Source organism: Patagioenas fasciata, chromosome 14 (assembly GCF_037038585.1).
Source record: "Patagioenas fasciata isolate bPatFas1 chromosome 14, bPatFas1.hap1, whole genome shotgun sequence".
NCBI classification, from domain to species: Eukaryota; Metazoa; Chordata; class Aves; order Columbiformes; family Columbidae; genus Patagioenas; species Patagioenas fasciata.
The window spans coordinates 9,171,732-9,190,315 of NC_092533.1; the positions used below are offsets into that span (position 1 = coordinate 9,171,732).

General features: G+C 39.3%; 1 protein-coding gene across 2 annotated transcripts in view; it reads left to right on the top strand.

The window, feature by feature from the left end:
* The first annotated feature begins 1,218 nt into the window (after nucleotides 1–1,218).
* The window catches only part of TRPC7 (transient receptor potential cation channel subfamily C member 7), a 76,033-nt gene continuing 58,667 nt past the window's right edge, over nucleotides 1,219–18,584 (top strand). Inside the window, exons 1-2 of one of the 2 annotated variants that reach the window (XM_071814744.1) lie at nucleotides 1,219–1,729; nucleotides 8,811–9,588. In XM_071814744.1, coding sequence (XP_071670845.1) covers nucleotides 8,836–9,588 — 753 coding nt within the window. In that variant the 5' untranslated portion in view covers nucleotides 1,219–1,729; nucleotides 8,811–8,835. The remainder of the gene's footprint in view (nucleotides 1,730–8,810; nucleotides 9,589–18,584) is intronic. The other variant, XM_071814743.1, reaches the window with a different exon arrangement.

The window sequence follows — 18,584 nt, forward strand, 5'->3', positions numbered from 1 at the left end:
AAACCTTCAGAAGAATTTGAACTCTCCATATTTCATTCATTCTATGTCATGACGTAACTATACAATTCCATGACTTTTAAAACTGCTTAATTGTTTCCACATTTTTGTTCCTTCAGAGAAATGTGTGCTTGCTTGGTTTTGGTAGGATGCGACATTTACTATGTGTTTCATTTAGCTTTAAAGATATGGGTGAGGTGAAGCAGAAAACAACTCGATTCTTGCATACAAGAGTTGTGCTTGCCACCAATGAGTTAAGGACGTTTTTGGTACAGTCAACAACAACGCATATAGTTGATGATATGCAGAAAAAAAACCCCTAAGTTTTCTATATTCTTTTAGTGAATAAGACTTCAGTCAGAAAGGTTTTGTATAATATTAGAAATAAATTTCTCAGCACACTCTTTTAATGTGAAATTGTTGCAATAGCAAAATGCAAAGCTCAGCAAGATGAAAGGCAACTTGCAGAAGTTCAGAACCTTGTGATAAACGCCTTTTAAGAGAGACAGGTGTAAGAATTCTTGGTTCTGTATCTGTGGATTTCCACTAATTCTGAGATGTACCTTAACAGAAACCTACAACAGTAGTTTGAATATTTTTCATCTGCATTGATAATAACAGACTACAGACTTCCTCAGTTCCCTTTTTCCCCCCTCACTGTTTTGGTAGTTGGAGGGCTATTTTTTGCTTAGAAAAAGTTGTGCAAAAGCAAAAGAGAGAGGTTGCTCTAACCCCCTGTGTTAGCTACCTGGAGCAGAGATTTGTGTGTTTGCAGCAATATATCATTTCAAGTTTATTTCAACACCACAAGTGAGCATACAACTGTCGAGTCTGCACTGACTGATTATTTTGCATGTTAGCTTCATTTCCCCCCTCACCTCCACTCCCACTACACACGATCACCCCTCCTCAGTCACCCCCTAAGAGACGGTCTCTCCTTGCGAAGGCAGAGAACGATCTCAACCTGGGCACGGCAGCCGAGGAGAAGCGGCACTAACCACTCCCAGGGGAGGGGCGGCACAGCCAGATGAGGAAAACGTGCGGCGTGTGAGAGGGAAAGCCCCCGACGGAGCCCCCCGCCCCGCAGGGCAGCCTGCAGGCAGCCCTGCCCTCCCCAGGAGCGCTCTCTCGCCACGCCTACTCTGGAGCAGCCCTGGGGAGGGCGCAGGGGCACTCGCCCAGCTCCGGCCGAGAAAGGGGGCGCACCGAAAGAAACATCAAATCCACACCTACAGGAGGACGACGGCGTGGGAAGAGGGGGAGGGAAGACGGGGGGGACAACGCAACTCACATGCCAAGCTCGCAGCAGGCTCTTCCTCCAGGAAGCGAAGCCCCGGCGCTCCCGGGGAGCTCTGCCCCAGCGGCACCGAGGGGATGAGGATGAGGCGCCGCCTCGACCGAACCGGCGGCGGCTGCAGCACCGCGGACAGCGCCCGCTCCGACCGGCCGCGCTGAGCGGCGTTTCAGCACCGCGGACAGCGGCAGCGCCATGGGGGGCCGCGCTCGCCCCGCGCCTCGGCACTGAAGCGGAGCCGGCCCCGCCGCGCACATGTAAGCTGGTGGGCAGCCTTTGGGGCTCTGCCTCTTCCAGAGCCGGCTCTCAGCTCCTCCGAGAAGCGCCCTGGCTCTAATGCTGACCCCCCATTATGCACTGGGAAGTTTTGTTGGGATTAGAGGTGTCTCGGTGCGACTCGGTCTCTTAGAAGCCTGAGTATGGGCTGGCGTGAGCGAGGTGGGTCGTTGCGTGTGAAATTGGTTCGGCTTTCTGCGCTTTCAGTTTGTGCAAACGTGCCTGGTCTCGGCGTACCTCAAAGGGCTTGTTGTTTATTACCAGCCACATGGTTTGGAGCCACGCTGTTGTCTTCTCTTGTAGCAGGGTGAATTTTTTAAGGGTTTGTTTTTCCTGGAAACAGGGTGGCCAAATGCAAAATCAGGAAAAATGAGAGGTGTGAATAACGAAAACTATATAATGCCTGTTGCAGCTTGTTGAGTCTAGTGGTTGTCAGGAGTCTTTCTCTCCACGTTTTTTCTTGTCCTGAAATAAGTATGAAGTAAGCAATGAAAAGGGTGCAGCAATAGGGAAAAACGAAATACAGCCAGAACCGAGGTCAGTTCTTTTCACAGCTTTTTCTTCCTCTTTTTAATAGAACTGTTTGTTGAAAATCGGCATTGCACTGCCCCCTGCTTGCACAATTAGAAAAATTTTTTGCTGCTCTAGTCAGTAGTAAAAATTTATGAATGAACAGTTATTCCTGTCTTGTGTTTTTTGGTATGATCTGAGCCTGGGTTTTGAAGTGCTTCAACAGTGAAGGGTGAATTATTCCTAGTTCCCAAAGCCAGAGTGGGGGCAGGGGGAAAGAAAGAAAAAAAAGTAGGACTGATTCTTGTCATGGCAGTTCATTTGATGGCCAAATATGTTAATGAATGATAATGGAAGAGAATATAAGAATATTTGAGTATATCTATCTCAAACGTGTTCTATGATGCCTTTGCAATCATCAGTTATCTTCACAACTATATATTAAGGGGAACCAAAGAAGGAAGGAAAAAACCCCAACCCAGTACATATTTACAAAACAAGAAGAAATGGAATACTAGAACCAAGGTGATTATCTTATAATCTCTCCTGCTGTAATGTCTTGTATTGATGCATTACATTGCTTTGGAATGGGAAAGAAAATGCTGATGCTTAGGTTGTAAGAAGGGGAAGGGTGAGATGACTGAGAAGCAGTGGATGGGATTTTGTGAAAGATAGCTGGTAGAAAGCTGAATTTTATTCCCTTTTTTCAAACCACAGGGCAGAGCTGCCTCCTTTCTAACAGGGATCAGGGAGGGTGTGAAAATTTAGATGATGATAAAGATTTGGTGGTCTGTCTTCAATGCTTCTGGGTTATTGACCTCAGATCTCATGCTTCAAGAAGACCATGGGAGTGTTAGTGCGTATTATTCATCAGCATCCTTTAATGACATGAGAACCCTAAGATACATTCCTGAATGTATCTCACCTACCATTACTTAAAGAGATTTAAGAAGGTGTGGCTTTGCTGTCTGCACCTGCACTTCCACAAGGAGAGAGGCGTCTCTTCAAATTCTGACCTTGAAATATCATTTGCTCTTATGAGCAGTGGGAATGATAGGGAGGGGATATTACTTCCTGCAACTGCTTTGTCAGACTACTCTCTGAGTGAAAGAGTATCTGCCTGAATAGAACTAAAAATTGTATTAATTATCCATAGATATGTATGCAACTATTCATGTAGGAAAAGGGCCATGTTGCTAATGATACTGTGTTAGTATTTTGGACATCCCAAGATTAAACAAAACATCACTTAAAAATTTCAAAGCATAGAAAACTTTGGAATAAGCTGCTGTTAGTCAACAGCAATGCTCAAAATGATACTGAGTTCGTATACATAGCAAGTCAGTAATATGTGAAAAATTATACTTAAAACTTTTGTCTTAAAGGATACCATCTTAAGGTAAGATTTAGAAGGCTATTTAAGATACTGGAGAAAAGAAGAGTATCAGAGATCCCTGGTGATATATGCCTATGCAGCACTGGGAACACCAGAGTAGCTTATTGCGTATAGCGTAGAAAATGTGTCCAGTTGTATTCAGTGTTCCTGGCCTGACATTTAGAGTCTGCTACAAAATACGTTATAAATATTTTAACTAAAAGATGCAACATCCTAATATTTTGCTGTGAACAATTTGATGTATTCTTATAAATGGATTCATTTCTGTCTTAGCTGTTTCTGGTTGTAGAATTAAATTTCCTTAATTTATATTAATGTTTATAGCATGTCTTGCATCATCAGGTTTCCTCTGTGGAAGCAAGAGTTAACAGAGGAAAATGGCCTATTCGATATATAGGAGCTGTGGCAATTCCAAAGAGGCCTCAGGGAGTCTGCAGCCCTTGTGTGCCTTGAGTCTTTTTAGAAATACTGGTGTAAGTAGAAAGAAAAATAAGTGAAGTGTCAATCTAACGTTTTCTGAGGCTCTGCAGGAACTGAGAGAAATGCTTTCAAAACGGCTTTCAGAAACTTAAATTTCCTTTTTAACAAGACAGAGCCAATGTCTCTTCAAAGCCTATTCTGATGGTCGCTTTACGCAGCATGGGGTTTAGTAACGGTTACTTATTCTAAGTTTCTGCTGTAGTTTCTGGACAAAGGGAACTGTTGAAAGGGCACAGGGAGACTGCTGCCAAACTCTCTGCTGTGTGTAAGCAAATCCAACGAGTAGGCAGAGACCATAAGTTCTTAAAACTTCCTTTGTAAATGTTCTGTTCAGTTTTTAGGTTTTAAGACAAGTAAAAGTTGACATCACCTGGGAACTCAAGAATTCTCACAGTATCTAATACCTACTGATTTCAATACCTATTCAGACTTCAGATGTTTCAAAAACTGAAGTAGATACTATTCAGCCTGTTCTGCATACTTTTAAAGTTCTGCTTGAAAGGCATGTGTAAAAACTCCAATTTAGCCTCCAAGCCTTAGCTCTATGTGGTAGCCTTGCCCCTCTGTAGGTTCTTGTGTGGAAGTAGAGAGGCAGCAGAAGGTCCTGCGTGGTGTAGTCTGAAGCACTGCGGAAAGGAGGATCAAGAAGAAAGGACATTTTCTGGGATAGGCTCAATCTGAAGCAGGACAGTTTTCTTCCTATGTCTACCTTGTCCTACATATCTGGCACTCAGACCAGAGAAGAGAGTATGGCTGCAAAACCAGAGAGCTTTGTTTTCAAGTGTTTTCAGTTACACCACATTAAAAACAAATTTTAAGTTACACCATGTTCCCCTTTCAGATGCTGAGTGTTTCAGTGCCTAATACTATCAGTGCAAGTTGCCAGGCTCTACTCTTAGCCACTTTAATTAGAAGCTGAGATGCTCCCAGAGGATGATTTGTTAAGAGCTAAATCACCTTTCAGAAATTGCTGTTCTTCTGCACTCACCACAGGAGTCCAGACATCTTTTGGCTTCTTCAGCTGTGTAAAGCTAGATGCGCTTTGTTGGTTTTCTTTTCACAGAACATTTTCTTGCCAACAACATTTAATACATTGGCGAGCTTTTCTAGAAAAACACAATATTTAATTGCAGTGCCTGATGATCACTAGCTATCTCAATAAAATATGCAAATACAGAATAATTTCAATGCAAAGCACCTTCAAACTGAAAAGCGGAATAGAAAAAGGTGCCGAGCACAGTCATGATGTTACAGTAGGGTTCAGTTTCCAAGATCTTCAACTATTGTGTATATTACTTGTTGCACTACCACTTCTCTATCACGCATCAGTGCTCAGGTCAAACATACTATAACTTTATTTTCAGAACGAGAGTGGATAGCTGAGCATTTCTCACGAAATCATGTAAAGTTGAAAGTATAATTTTTAATTCATCTCCAGTTCTCTATAAAGATGACAAAGTGCAATAGCTGAGATATTGATCTTCCCTGCTCATGAGCGAGACTGGGGGTCATAATTCATCAAAGGTGAAGACCTCTGAATTATGGTGTTCTTGCCCTTACCTGCAAGCAGTGGAGATCAACTCTTTGCTGCGGGGATATCCCTGAAGAACATTTATTTTAAGATAAATGTTATGTAGAAATTATCCTTCTGGAGGGGAGATATGATTTCTGTTTCCTCTTTTTCTGATGTAATTTCTGTTGGTAGAAACAGTGTATGAAACCAGTGCTCACTCTGAACTTAAAGTTAAATGAAGGTCCTTTTTTTGGCATGCTATTGCATATACAACAAACCAGTGTTAATTATCTCTAGGCCAAACTCTAACCTCTTTTCTCAGGCAAAAATCTTAGAACTGGGTAAATGGTAATATTTTATGTAGTTTTGTGTTTATTTGAGTGTAACTATAAGCTTATCTGTTCCACCTATCTGGGTTCTCCTTTAGAGGTAATAGAACTTCCTCAACTCATCTCATGAGAGAAAAACTTTCTAAGAAAAAAAGAGCAAAGTATCAAGAATTATACTTGAACATCAGGCAAAATATCTCATAGAATCCTGGATTGCTGGAAGCAATCCATATTTCTGAGTTGCTTCCAGTACTGACCATTAAATATAACAACAAATATAAAGTTGCCAAATATCTTACCATATACAGTTTCTGAACATCAGAAAAGCCCAGTGAAATTTCTTCACCTTGAAGCAGCTATTGCAATTAACTGCCCTAAAATATTTAGGTGTTTCCAATCCTGGTACACTCAGGTCATCACTGAGCAGCTCCAGGAGCTGGATTTGTTTTCATTTGATCCCATCAACACTTGCTTAAGCTATCACCAGCTCATCATTTTGAGTTTCTTAACATTTTAAGAGGTTTCATTTAACATCCAGGAAATCCCAAACCTGCAAGTGTGTAAAGTGCTTTCTGGTACTATAATTCCCCATTTAACAAAGTCACAGTTCAGAAGTATTAATTTATATATATAGTCCTTACTTGTACTCAAGACTTCAGCACAAGTTTAAAACTTAAATGCTGTCCTAAATAATGAAGGACATGGGCTCCGTTTTAGGTAAGCACTTCGGCATATGGTTAAATACTTCATTTTAGGCACGTGTTAGTCCTCTTGGCCCCACTGGGACTGCTTCTGAGATGAAAGTTAATTGCTAGGGACATCGAGTGTGTGTGCGTGTACCTGCATATGTGTTTGCAAAATTTGGGCTCCACTGAAATCAATGGAACTTGTACTGTTGAGTTCAAAGGGGCCCCGATTTTCCCCCAGGCATTTTGCTGCTTTAGAGATCTCTGTCTCCATGTCAGTATTAGCTATGTTAGTGGTATATTTTTTAAACTGTTTTTGTTTTCTCTTGCAGAAAACTTCATGCAGTCTTGGGAATTCATTTACTTAACTGTATCTCCTTCCTTATTCTTACATCCCTCATCTGTGTGCTTCTTCAACTTTCAATCGAGCAGGAAGGGATTAGATTTAAGATTGATATAGCACTTCATCTCAGTGGAGAATAGGATGATATGTTCAGTTTCTTCCACCTTTTATTACCTTGTTATACTCATGCATCAAAGCTTAGGGGCGGAAATTCTTAATTGTGAACTGCTCTTTCAACTGTGTATTATCAGAAAATCGCTTTCTTAGGACTTGTTCAAATTTTAATGTAGCTGCTAAAATTTTGCTGTCAAGTTTTTTGCAGCTCTTCAGTACTAGCTTTCTGTTCTAGATCAGTAAGAAAGTGATGAATTAAAATGGCAGATGCATATATATATGTTAGTTCCGTAAGTATAGCTACCCTGAGAATTTCTGTGTCCTGGCACTTCAGGTATTTTGGGTGTTTCATATACCCTCTGTTTTCCCAGGTTTTTGCTTGATTGCCTTACTCTCGTGTTGTCCTGAAGAACACATTATTGAAGGCAATGTATCTACTCTGCTTTGTGTCTTGGCACCTTTCCCTCTTGTCATTTACAACAGCACTTTCAAACTCCAGTAGTATTTTTTCAGAGCAACACATGAACTTTTCATTGACTGAAGGTCAAAACTGACTTGGAGAACAGATGGAGCATGGAAAGATGAACTTTTGTCACCCGCTGAGCATTAACACCTGCTTATTTGTTACATCTGCCCACTGCAGCTTAGAGGTTCCTGAAAATTTTACCCAAGTGATTTAGGACTTGCTACTGGACTGAGTGCAAATGCTTTTTGTGAAAGAGGTGTTGTTATTACCTTTTTACTCAGGCTGAACATTCTGTGGGCTTAGGATGACAATTAACTCCACGTGCTTAAACTCTAGACGTGGGACTATGATTTTGTTGGGAATGAAAAAAGAAGAGCAACATCAAGATGGCACTTGTGTGAACGTTTCAAAAAGACAGAGTTAGGACTTCAGTTCATACACTGGAGTGTTTCTTTCCCCATTGAGCCCAATTCACATAGCCAAGTTTTCTTTGGGGGTTCCAGAGAAGGTAGAAGAATAATAGTTTTTCTCCATCCCACCAACTTCAAGTGAAGATAGCCACATAATCAGCTGGGAAACTAATGATCCTTTCTGATCTGCCTTCTGCTTGTGCTCAGATACCTGTGTTCTTGTTGTTCTGCAGTAGCTCTCTGAGAGATGCTAACTGGGGAGGGATGTGATACTAAATCAGGAATTATTATTGTGTTTTACAAGACTAGCCTCTGGATTTGGTTACTTGTATTTAGAGTATTTACCAACTGTATTTCCCTAAGAAAACTAGACAGTCATTCATTAAACTGCTCTAGATCAGAAAAATGTCATTATGTAGCATGAAAAAGCAGTGAACAAATATGCGGCTTGCTTGTAACAGGTGAATCCTAGCAGAATATGCAATATATTTAACCTTGTTACTGTCTGTTTAAAATTAGAAGCATGCTTTTAACTTTATGGAACATAGTTTATTGGCCTGATCCAAGGTCTATTGGCATGGGGACTCCTACTGACTTTCTTTGGCTTGCCTTGTGTCATCAAGGATAAAACTCAAGAAGAGTAATTACGAGAACCATTATAATGAGGATATTATTCCTAAATACTGTGTAATGAATTTCTAAATGATGAAAATGGAAAACTGTGTGTTCACAATTTTTTTTTCTGAAGTTAAGAATGTACTGCATATCCTTGTTGAAATGCAGAAAGGCGTACAAGTCAGAGGAGAACTTGTCTGTTGTTCAGATACACATTGAGATACATGTTTCACATGTATCTTAAATTATTTTAAACAACTGACCCAAATATAAAAAGGTAGCAAGATCTGATCTAATGAGACATTTCTAGCTTTATTTCAGGTTATGTGAGGTTATGACTCTCTGAGGGTATAACCAACCTTTCTTTCTGTTTTTCTGCAGGTTGAGAAACAGCAATTACAAAACCATGCATCGAAGGCACACAACCCTTCGGGAGAAGGGCCGGAGGCAGGCCATCCGGGGCCCAGCCTACATGTTCAATGAGAAAGGCACCAGCCTGACTGCAGAAGAGGAACGCTTTCTCGATTCTGCAGAATATGGCAACATTCCTGTGGTGCGAAAAATGCTGGAGGAATCCAAAACCTTGAACTTTAATTGTGTCGATTATATGGGACAAAATGCCTTACAGTTAGCTGTAGGGAATGAGCATCTGGAAGTGACGGAGCTCCTCCTCAAAAAGGAGAATCTCGCTCGAGTTGGAGATGCGCTTTTGTTAGCCATCAGCAAGGGATATGTGCGCATTGTAGAAGCAATATTGAACCATCCAGCCTTTGCACAGGGACAGCGTCTCACACTCAGCCCCCTCGAGCAGGAACTGAGAGATGATGATTTTTATGCCTACGATGAAGATGGAACTCGGTTCTCCCATGACATTACCCCTATCATACTTGCTGCCCACTGCCAGGAGTATGAAATCGTTCACATCTTACTTCTAAAAGGCGCACGGATTGAAAGGCCACATGACTATTTTTGCAAATGCAATGAATGCATTGAGAAGCAGAGGAAAGATTCCTTTAGTCACTCTCGATCGAGAATGAATGCCTACAAAGGATTAGCCAGTGCTGCTTATTTGTCTCTTTCCAGTGAAGACCCTGTCCTTACCGCTCTAGAGCTAAGCAATGAACTGGCCAGACTAGCCAACATTGAAACTGAATTTAAGGTAATTCACCACTGTGCCTTTTCCTTGGGCTGAATGTGTTCAGGGTACTGTAATTTTTACATGTTTGATCAAATCTTGGTTTGCCATTTGAGGGGGTGGGGAAAGAAACAGGGGCTACAGAAACTGTGAGATGTGTTAACTACACGTAGACTCAGACCACTGTGCATTCTCCACTTAATAAATATTTGGAACTAAATATTGTGTATTATAGCAGACCCATCCTTACTCAGAGTTTCTACTGTGTTTGCTTAGAATCTCTAGTTTGCAGTAGGAATAAAAATCAGATTATTATGAAAATGGGAACTAATTTCTTTTGTAAGAAAGGTAAGTCTTTTTATTTGAGCAATCTATTCCAGAGGCTGAGCTCTAGAGGTTGGTTTAATGACTTAAGAATCCAGTGCTTTTAGGTCTGTTACAGTGATAAAAAGTACAAATTGAACAATTATTTTTCTCTGTTTAATGATTTAAATTGCATTGCATCTTAATGGTTTAGTACTGCATCTGTATATGATGAATTTCATGAAAAAGGAGACATATGATCAAGAGATTTTTACAAAGTTTATCATCACATCAAACAAAATATTGGAACTTGCAGAACTCTCTTACAAGTTATTCAAGATTTCTATTATCACAATGAGTTTGTAAGTGTTTGATGTCATTTGCATTATTTCTCTAAGTCATTTGCATGGCATAAATAGCATTGTCTCCCTTTCTAAAATAAATTAGTCGTGAAAAAACTCGTTTGCAGTGGCTCAGTTATCAACATAACACTGTTTTCTGACTTATGACTATTGTGCAGCCACAACCATGATCAGTGATTCTAGAGTAATAAAATCTATGTTATAAGTAAACTGGGGTAGGATGCCCACCAGGAATCCATTATTTTTAATTTAGAAAACTATTCAAGTGTTGAAGTATCCATTTCAGGACTTGTAGCTATACTCTCTCCAATTTAAAAGTTACAAGAAAGCACGTTCTCAAGTTGTTGCCTTTGAAACTCTGCAATAAGTCTCTTAACAAGCAAAAAAATAGCCAAACCACTGACGGCCTTTGGCAATAAATTTAGGGCAAAACCTTGCAAAATCTTTTAGCTATGTGAATCAGAATTGGAAGGACACAACAATTTAAAACGGAGTTTTTATTTACATGTCATTCAGTCCTATTGAAGAAACCTCATTGGGTTCAATGAGTGTCTTGCTCATTTGAGGGTTATTCTAGTGCAAAAACATTGTGGGCTCACACCTACAATTAACATTAATGTCTCATTAATCTCCCAGTTTCTTTTCAGTAGAAAAATATATATTGTGTGCAGCATGAGCTGCCTCAGTATTGCATGCCTGTCAGTTCTGACAAATGTCTTGCTGCAGAGAAGTGAATCTGTTTCTACCAGAATCCCTTCTTTTGTTCCTAGAGCTGCCAACATGGTCTAGACTGGCACTGGCAGGTACACGAATCCTCCAGGATCAAACAAGCAATCAAATGTTAAATAACTTCATGGTGTTTATATCTCCCCAGCATTGACAAATATATGCATGTAAATCAATACTGGAAAAATCATTAGAAACCCTTTGCCAAATTACTGTATTTCCAGGAAGGCTTTCCAATTTCATTGCCTTATTGGAAGGTTCTGTGCAAGCCACATTTACCTGTGTTAGTGAAGTACCTCAAAAGTGCACATACCACTAGTTTACTTCAAATTTGTAACATTTGTTGTATTAATGCTTGCAGAAATATTAAACAGCTCAAGATTATAATGTATTCTTACTGTAGAAAAAAGTGAGATGTATGTATAAATGCAAAAATATTTATTCTTATTAACATAATCAGTGTGATGTAGAACAGGGTATTAGTAAGAGTAGGGTTGTTTCACAGAACATGACATTTTGAGAATGTATTTCTAGAAAAGAATGCAGTTGTTGAAAATGTATGTAAGTAATCCACAAATTATGAAAATTTATGAAATCAAACAGGCTGCACAGGACTTTTTTTGCTGACTTAAAATAATGCTTTCTCAGTCTTCAAAAATTTTTATTGCAAAAGTTCTGTAATTACAATTACTGCTCAACAGATTTACAAAATTATTACTTGGGGTTACATCAAAATAGTTATTTATATACAATCTTAGTAACACAGTTTTCAAAAGGTACAAAAAGTCCTTGAAATGGAAGGACACGAGTAATATTTTAATGATGTAGGTGGATGAAGAGTAATTAAGGGTTAGATAACCTACCTCTGAAGAAACTCCTAGCAAGAGCTAATTAAAATATAAATGTAGCGCCTCTCACCTGCTGCTTGCTGCCCTAAAGCTTATGCAATAGCACTGTTTGGCACCTGTGACTGAGGAGCTGGCACATGCATTATGTTTTTAGAGAACATGGAAGTTTTTTAGGAGAGTTGCCTCTTTGTACAGATACGAAAGGTGAAACAAAACAGCCACATGAACCACTTTAGAGGAAAGTTGCATTAGCTGTGGTTGGCCACGGTTTGAGAGAGACTCCAATGATGATTAGTAGGTGAAAATAATTCTAGCAATTCTTTTTTTTACAGCTGCAGAAGCTGAATAGATTGTTCTCCCCCTAAATTGCTAAGATTCTGTCATACACTGTAGTTCTTATAAAATGCCTTTGCACAAGCATTGCATGTTGCAATAGTATGAGATTGTTCTTAAGGTGAAGATGGGAGCCTGGACATATGTTTGATCACATTGCTGGCCTTGAGCAGCCTTTTTGTTGACTGATCAGTAGGTCTTTAATAGCAAGAATAGATGTTCTGGCTGCCAGCCTTGAGTGGATATACTGCCTGTTTGAACTCCTTTCATGATGTGTTGATTTTGGCTCAAAAGCAAGGTCAAGATAGTCAGCTAGTATATGGCTTCCCACATGCTGAAAAGAATAATAGCAGGGGAGACTTGGAGCTGGAAGAAAGAAGGAAGCTGTCAGAGCCAATCAATGCCGACAGTTTTACTGGAGCAGATACTCCGTTGGGTGCTTTTTCACTAGAGCTTAGCTGAGGCCACAGAACATGAGGATCTGTCCCAGTATTCAGAACACATATATAGTGTGGAACAATGTTGCTGTGCCATGATTTCAAGTAAATGTCAGCTTTTGCTTGTTGAAGAGGAAAAAAGAGTGGAATAATGTTACATTCACATAGAAATTATTTCATTTTTTTTCACTTAAATTCTCTAGTGTCAAGGTCTTGCAGAAAAAAGTTTTCTTATTAATGGGAAAAAACAAATTGTTTCGAAAGATATAGTACATGAGTCTAGAATTAATCAGTCCTCCTTCCCCAAAATAAGATGAAAAGTATTAAACTAGTTGTTTCTAATGAAAATAGTAGCAATGTGATAGCATTAAATGTTCTGGCAATCAGCCTAGAAATGGAGCGGATAGGAAACCCCTCAGAGGTGGATCTTTGAAATTTCAGAAAAGAAGTAAATGTCAGAGTCACTGTGCATGTTTGCAGGTCTTTATGCAATGACATTGTTCCGTGGTGGGGGCAGCCCAAGTTGAAAAAACAACCATGATTCGGTCCTTTGCTGTTTGAAAAATCAAAATTAAGAACCAGTTTATGACTTTCCTATTCTTTTCAGTTTTCATCTTGTGTTTAGAAAAAGGGCAGCACAGATTGGAGAAAGGGAAGTACAGATTGGGGGCCTAATTTAGTCCACTGGAGTGGGCCCTTGGTCTGTGTGATCCTTGGAAAGAGAGGGGAACTGTCCTCCCTGTGTAGGCTAGACAGATTCTAGCTCTGCTAGGCTGACATTATGTTTTATTCCTCAAAACAGCTTCATATTTTAATCATTGGCCTAATATTGTTTTCCACCCTCCATGAAAAACTACAAAGCATACTTGCTTTGTCCTATATTTGTTTAAATTTTACTTTGGATTTTTAATTTAAAATAAACTCAGTTTCTGCAGAAGCATGGTGGCTAATGAAATGCCATCTTGGAATTTAGGGTAATTATAGCTTAATGCCTCCCAATCATTTTGTGTATAGAATCATATTCTGTTATTTTACAGCTTCTAAGAATTGAGTGCTAAACACAGCTGACTATAGAAGGTGATGTTAAGCATATGAAGCTGCTGCCCATGCTGTGCTTTTACTCAAGTTGAAAAAATCTGTGTATGCTCCACTTTCTTTCAAGGTTGGCAGACCTTGAGCCTAAGTCATAAAGCAAATAATCCTTCTCTCATTTGCCAGTGTATTGTGTGTGTTTTGCTCATCCAAGTAAGCTTGAATTCACTTCCAAAGTGAATAACATGGGCAGGAATTTTTCACATGAAGAAGTCATCAACCCTGAGCCAGACCAATGAGAGCTGCCCTCCTGCTTTTGAGTGCAGGTGAGCATCATCTCCAGGCTCAGTTGGCTGATGGGCCACAACTGGCTATTTGTGGGAAGTGATGGCTTGTGTGGAGATGCCTACAGAGGTATGTCTGCTAGGAACTGCTGCTTGTTTCACTGGGGCTGCAGTAATGTAAAGCAGCTGATGCTCAAATCCCTAAATTCTCATGATGCTGAGAGAGTGGCAAAACAACCCTGGAGACTCCATGACTTCTGTTAGGGATGATCTGGCATTTCTGCAGCACAGCTCTTACTCCAGGAAGTCAGCTCCATCTTTTTTTACCTGTATATAAATTGTTAACTTCACAGGACGTGCTTGCCCTAAACTTCTTAAGAGAAATGACCTTGTACATTTTCTCAATATTTCTAGCTTTATCTCTGTAAGTAAGAAACTGGGACCAGATCCTACACTTTGAGGATGACGTTGTACTGCTCTTGCAAAGTAACAAGCACTGGCAGATCTGGTTATATCTTGCTGAGAAGCTGAAGCTCTTTAGAGTTTGTGGGTCTGCAGCATTGAAGATGATCTCCTAACCTCTTCATTTCTCAGGCCATCTGCAAACCATGGGTGTTGCTGAGGATAAATACATCAGAGATTCTGAACTGCTTACTTAACCCATATTGATTGTTAAACTTGGTAAAATTTGATTTAATGAATAAAGTATAACACTTTGAATACAAAATAAATAGGGGGTTTTATTTTAAAATATGTAAGAAAATAACAGTGGATGGTAATAAATATAGATGAAATAAGATATAAAAATTATGTAAAGGTCTAAGAAAACTTGGAAAGATGAGCTGACTGTGAAAGTTGAACTCTGTGGTCCTATCTGGGAAACACTTTGGCATGAGAAATACATGCTGCATGGAGTTAAAACAAACATACAAAACATTATTAGAATATTGCTTTATGAAATAACTGATAAAAAAGTAGGAAAGGGCAGAAAACATTGGGAGGCAAAATAGTAGGAAGGGGAAATATTTTGTGAGATTGGAGTATAGCGGTGAACTTGGAAAGAGAAAACTCTTGAAAACTGTCAGGCTGTACACCAGTAAGACTGCATTTAAAAATTCTGCTTCCTACTCAAATTGAACAAACTCCTAGACTTATTTGCTCTCAGGGCTGACTGATTGGAGACAGCCCCTGAAACTCTTCTTCCATTTAAAAAAAAATTGTTGTGGGAACCTCCTTAATTAGTCTCAAGAACACTCCTGTAAATCAATCACTTAATTTTTCTTCTCTGACCTACTTTTCCTTGAGTGATCCTTTTATCCCTTCCTAGTCTCTTGCCTCAACATCCTCTCTGGCAGACTTATTGCTTCTGGTATGTATGGGAACACCTTTTATGAGCCATATTTATTATTTCAGCAAGATGCTCTTTGAGACTTTAGCGTTTTTATCTGGCCTTACTTTAGATTTTAATTTAAATTTACAGATTTTCTGCTCTTTTCTAGTATTTTCTTCCAGACAGGACTTGTGTTTTTTTTACAAAAAAGTTGTCTTTTTGCATGTACAACCTCCTTTTATTCTGCTGTTTCACTTTGCTGAATTTTAGGAAGAAAAGTCAGAAGGGAACTTCATAAATCTGGCCTGGTAGCAGAATATATTAACTCCGTTTTACTACTGTTTTTATTTTCTCCTGCACATGTATCATCAGTCTTACCCAATTCCACTTCTGAAAACTAAGCCTCAGCATTATAGATACTTTTGAGTATATGGATGGGCGCTATTTCCAAGTGATTGTCTCTCGTACCAGGATCTGTCCCCTGTCGTGAAGCAACTGCTGTTCCTTCTCCTGTGAGATTTTTTGACAATCACTGCAAAAAGCAGCTGCTTGGGAGTGAAAACCACCTTTTCTCACTGCATCCCTTTCCCCTGCTACCTCTTGTGACCCTCACTGCTGAATTTCTAATAGAGCAGGCCAGTGGGTTACTCATATTTATTCCAAATCAATGCCTGATTACACTGGGCTTTGATGTGGCTGAGCCAGAACATCCCTTTTGGACCTTTCTGTGTTGCAGTCTATGTTCTGATTATCTTATTCACTTTTTCTCCTGCCGGCTCTATGCTACTTCAGTACTTTCAGCTTCTCTAAGGGAAATCTTTGCTGCTTTTGAAGCCATGTTGAAACTCAAAGTCAAAAGGATGACTCACTTTACAGTATGTAAAATTACAGATTTAATTAAATATGCATGATACCTGAGAAAGAACAAAGATGTATACGTTGCTAAATGCATTTACACTGTTAGTCCACAGCCAAAAGAGCTGTGCATTTATTTAGAACATGATGAAAACTAATATTTCTAAAAATATGCTGGTAATTAATAATATTTTTTTCAGGTTTTTTTGGATATGAACTTTCCAGGTCAGTCTTTAATGAGAATATTGTTTTTTCTAATAGGTGGTGTCAGTTATGTGGTTTAAGGTTTTTAGCCATAAAAAAGAACTCTTTGTTCTTTTTTTTTAGTCTCCCTCTTGACTGAATGTCAGTTTTCTCTACTGCCTTGAAAATGTGTGTTTAAAAAGCTTTTTCTTTCTTTTTTAATTTTCACTTGTGCAAAACAAATGCACAAGAAGGTACAATCCAATCTCCAACTCATAATACAGGAAACAGTCAAGTACCAGTAAGCTAAGAAAACAAATTTCTTCTTATTAAAATGTTTACTTATTGTTGGAACAAATTAGGTGTTAAAATAGGAGAGAAAATTAAAAATTACCATAGCAATAGCCTGGGAGAAGGAGAATATAGTCCAACTTTGCCGTGAAATTTGTGTTTAGCTGAGTGAGACTCACTCTGTACACGAGGAACTCATTCCCCATTATTTTCTTTTTCAGAGACAAATCCACTAATATTAGATGTTACATTGGGTTTGCCTTGCGAGTTAAATGAAATGCAGATATGTTTTGCATGAATGTGCAGTAGAGACTGCGGAAAATAGATGTAGAGAACCCTTCCGACCTAAAAAAAAATCCCAACTTTGTGACTCTAGTATTGTTCTCTCTAATATTTATAAATTAAGAAATATTCTCTATATTTTGATAGCTATTAATATTATTGCAAGTGCTCTTTCTATGTCTGTTCTGTGATTAAATCATTTTCTGCCTGGCACATTGCCCAAGAAAAATGATTTTAAAATGTTACACAAGAAGAAAATCTCCAAAGCTTTTCACAATGGTTTAGAACCGATGCTAAAGCTGTGATCCCTGGAGCTGTATTGAAAATAATATATTTGTATCTGTGAATGTGAGGGTATGTTAACATCTGTCCATGTTTATTTAGAGTAAAGCAGAGTAGTAGATGCCGTGATTCACAGTGAAGGGTATAACTCAGCCATCTACAACCCACATCTGCACCTGGAGAAAATAAGACCATTATTCATGGAAGTTGTAACTCTAGCGACAGTACCAGCTGCCGAAGAGACACATAAAACTGGATCCTGGGAACTGCCTACAAGGACATTTAACCTACTTTATGGATGACTGAGTGACATTGTTATTAAAATGTCCCAACTAACTTTGGTTAAAAAAGAAAAAGAAACCCTCTTTAAAAGTTGTCAAAATACTTTCTGCAGGAAAATGTTCTCTTTGCTTTCCCAGAGGAACAAGCCCAAGTCTCTCTTTTGAAAGACTGGAGGGAAAAAAAGGATTATTTCAACACACCAAAACAGAGAAAATGTGTCAGTGTAAGAAAATTTAATATTTTAATTAATGCCTTAATGGTTTTGCTCCCCTCAAAAATTGCTTGGAGGAAACTTTGGCATTTGGCATGGCAAGATAAAAGCAACCCTGGAAATATTTGGATGTCCCAGAGAGTGCAGCTGTGATACTTTTGCCTCCCTTGGTGCTACTGCAAGTGAGGCTTTTGGCAGTGCCAGTTTGCACACCATCAGTGCAAGGTTTATTACCCTTTATAGCTCCTCGGGAAGTACTTTCTAGTCCTAATCAGTTAAGGATGAACAGCATTGCCACTGTGGCACTTACAGCTTGCTGTTTCCGGTTTGATTGCACATAAGAGCCCTAATACTAAAGCAGGATTCCAGTTTAGGAGAGCAACAGATATGATCATAAAAAAATCAAATAACATGGAATCCCCTTAGAATCATTAGTGGGAGACATCAGGTTGACTCACAAGCTGGGAGGGAAAGGGAGAACAATAGACATGGTTCACATAACTAAGCAGCACAGCAGCTGCTCACCACTGTCCAGCATTTCAGAAGCATTTTTGTGTCGTTTTAAGATGAACAATGCAACATTTTTAGCCAGGTAGAATGGTAAGTGCAAAATCTGGAACCAGTTGGAAATACGCATATTTCAGTTGCTCTAAGGTCCTTTTGCTCCTGGGATTTCAGTGTTTCCTTACAAATGAAGGAAGTGCACTCCATCAAGGTTGCATTTCTGTCAAGTTGCAAAATGCCTATTAATGGACAAGTTGTTAAGGCACCTAAAGGGCAGGAGTGGTAAGGGTGGTGAGCAGAGTTAATTCCCTTACACATAAATAATCCTGGGAGGAATCTGCAGCAAAAGAGGGAAAACCCAAGCAATATTAATGTGTTTGTTCCTCCCCTGCCAGAAACTTCTGATATTAAATTTCTGAATCTGAAGCTTCAACACTCCAGTAAATGGGTCGCACTTGGGCTGTCAGTCTGCATA